At 50.7% G+C, this 1,419-nt stretch overlaps 1 protein-coding gene across 1 annotated transcript in view; it reads left to right on the plus strand.

Moving 5' to 3' along the window:
• LOC102756115 (chromosome unknown open reading frame, human C5orf42) overlaps positions 1–1,419 on the plus strand; it is a 91,005-nt gene that overhangs the window by 33,056 nt on the left and 56,530 nt on the right. The window contains 2 exon segments of the mRNA XM_015562602.1: positions 4–131; positions 741–907. Of these exon segments, the coding sequence (XP_015418088.1) occupies positions 4–131; positions 741–907 (295 nt within the window).

The following is a 1,419-nucleotide window of genomic DNA, read 5'->3' on the forward strand; positions in this document are numbered from 1 at the left end:
CCTGGGTCTCTGCTGGGGCCCCCCAGTGAGGATGCCTCACAAGGGAGCCCCGGCTGCTCGGTGGCAGGGTCCGGGCCAGCGGGGCCTGACGGAGGGGATGGCCACGGTGAACCTCGCCGGAGCGTCTTGACGTAAGTGCTGACTGCGACCTTTTCCCCGACGACGCCTTGTTTGATGCCGTTCGGCTTGAAGGGAAGGCTTGCACCCTTGAAGGTTAAGGGAAGAAGATGTCCTTGCACTGGAGAACCGGGGAGTGAGCACTTCCTGAAGTGCTGTAGGAGCTCCTTGCACACTCCTCCCTGTCGGCCTAGCATTTACCTTCTGAGGGTGGAGCGGCTCCTCCCGAGAGACCCCTTGTTATGCTCTCCGATGAATGGCTCTCCGATGCCAGAGGAAGTTGAAGGGATCACTCACCTCTTTTCCCCTGGGAAGCAGTGCTCTGCGGGGTCTGTCCTTGGACCCCAAGGTGGAGCCTGTACGCAGGGGAGTCCTCGGTGAGAAGGGCAAGCTTGAACGAGTTGACGTTATTCTGATCTTTTGAGTCAATAAAGTGGGAGGCCCCGTCATTCATTGAACAACCTTCCCTTGAGCTGCTGCTGTGCACCAGGCGTGGTTAAAACACAAAGACCTGATAAATATAAGCACCAAGTTTGTTCGTTTTCAATAAACTATCAATTGAAAGCAAGCTTCTTGTTTCCGAAGATGAGTTACAGTTGCAGCTGCTTCATTTTTGTCAACAGAATGCCAACTGAAGCCCGAACCCCTGAAATAAAGGAAACCAATGAGGAGAGTATTTCTGTCACTGATGACACCGATAAACAGGTGGTAGACATCATCGATGAGGATCTTTTAAGAGGAGACACATTTACACTGGAGGAACTGGAGACACTCCCACCAGACCATGAAGGTCAGGTCATTTGGCTCATCTCTTTGCTTGGCTTTATTAATTTGAAATTGGTGAATGATTATCGGTGATAACTTAGTCTTATGTCTAAAATGGTATGTTTATAATAGCCTAAAATAAAAAATTAAAACCGAATTTAATACGTTTGACGTGTTGAGCACATTAACTGGAATTTAAATCGTTAGACCTTTGCCTGCTGGGTAATTGCCCTGGGGCTCTTGTTCTGTGGCCTTCTCCTCGGCCGTCTTTCTTAACACGGGGCTCTCCGTGGGGCTGCTCACACCCAGGGAGGCCTCTCCAGGCTCAACTCAGACCACTTGACGAGGGGTTGTCTCCAGGCGTTTTTATGTGTTTCTGTAAGGAGGATGTACAGTATTTATGCCATTTTATTTTTCCCTGTATTAAGTCCTGAACCGTCTAAGCCAGGGGTCCTCAAACTATGGCCCGTGCGCCGAAACCGGTTTGGCTCAGTGGATAGAGCGTCGGCCTGCGGACTGAAGGGTCCCGGGTTCGAT

This window comes from Myotis davidii, unplaced genomic scaffold, assembly GCF_000327345.1.
Source record: "Myotis davidii unplaced genomic scaffold, ASM32734v1 scaffold496, whole genome shotgun sequence".
NCBI classification, from domain to species: domain Eukaryota; kingdom Metazoa; phylum Chordata; class Mammalia; order Chiroptera; family Vespertilionidae; genus Myotis; species Myotis davidii.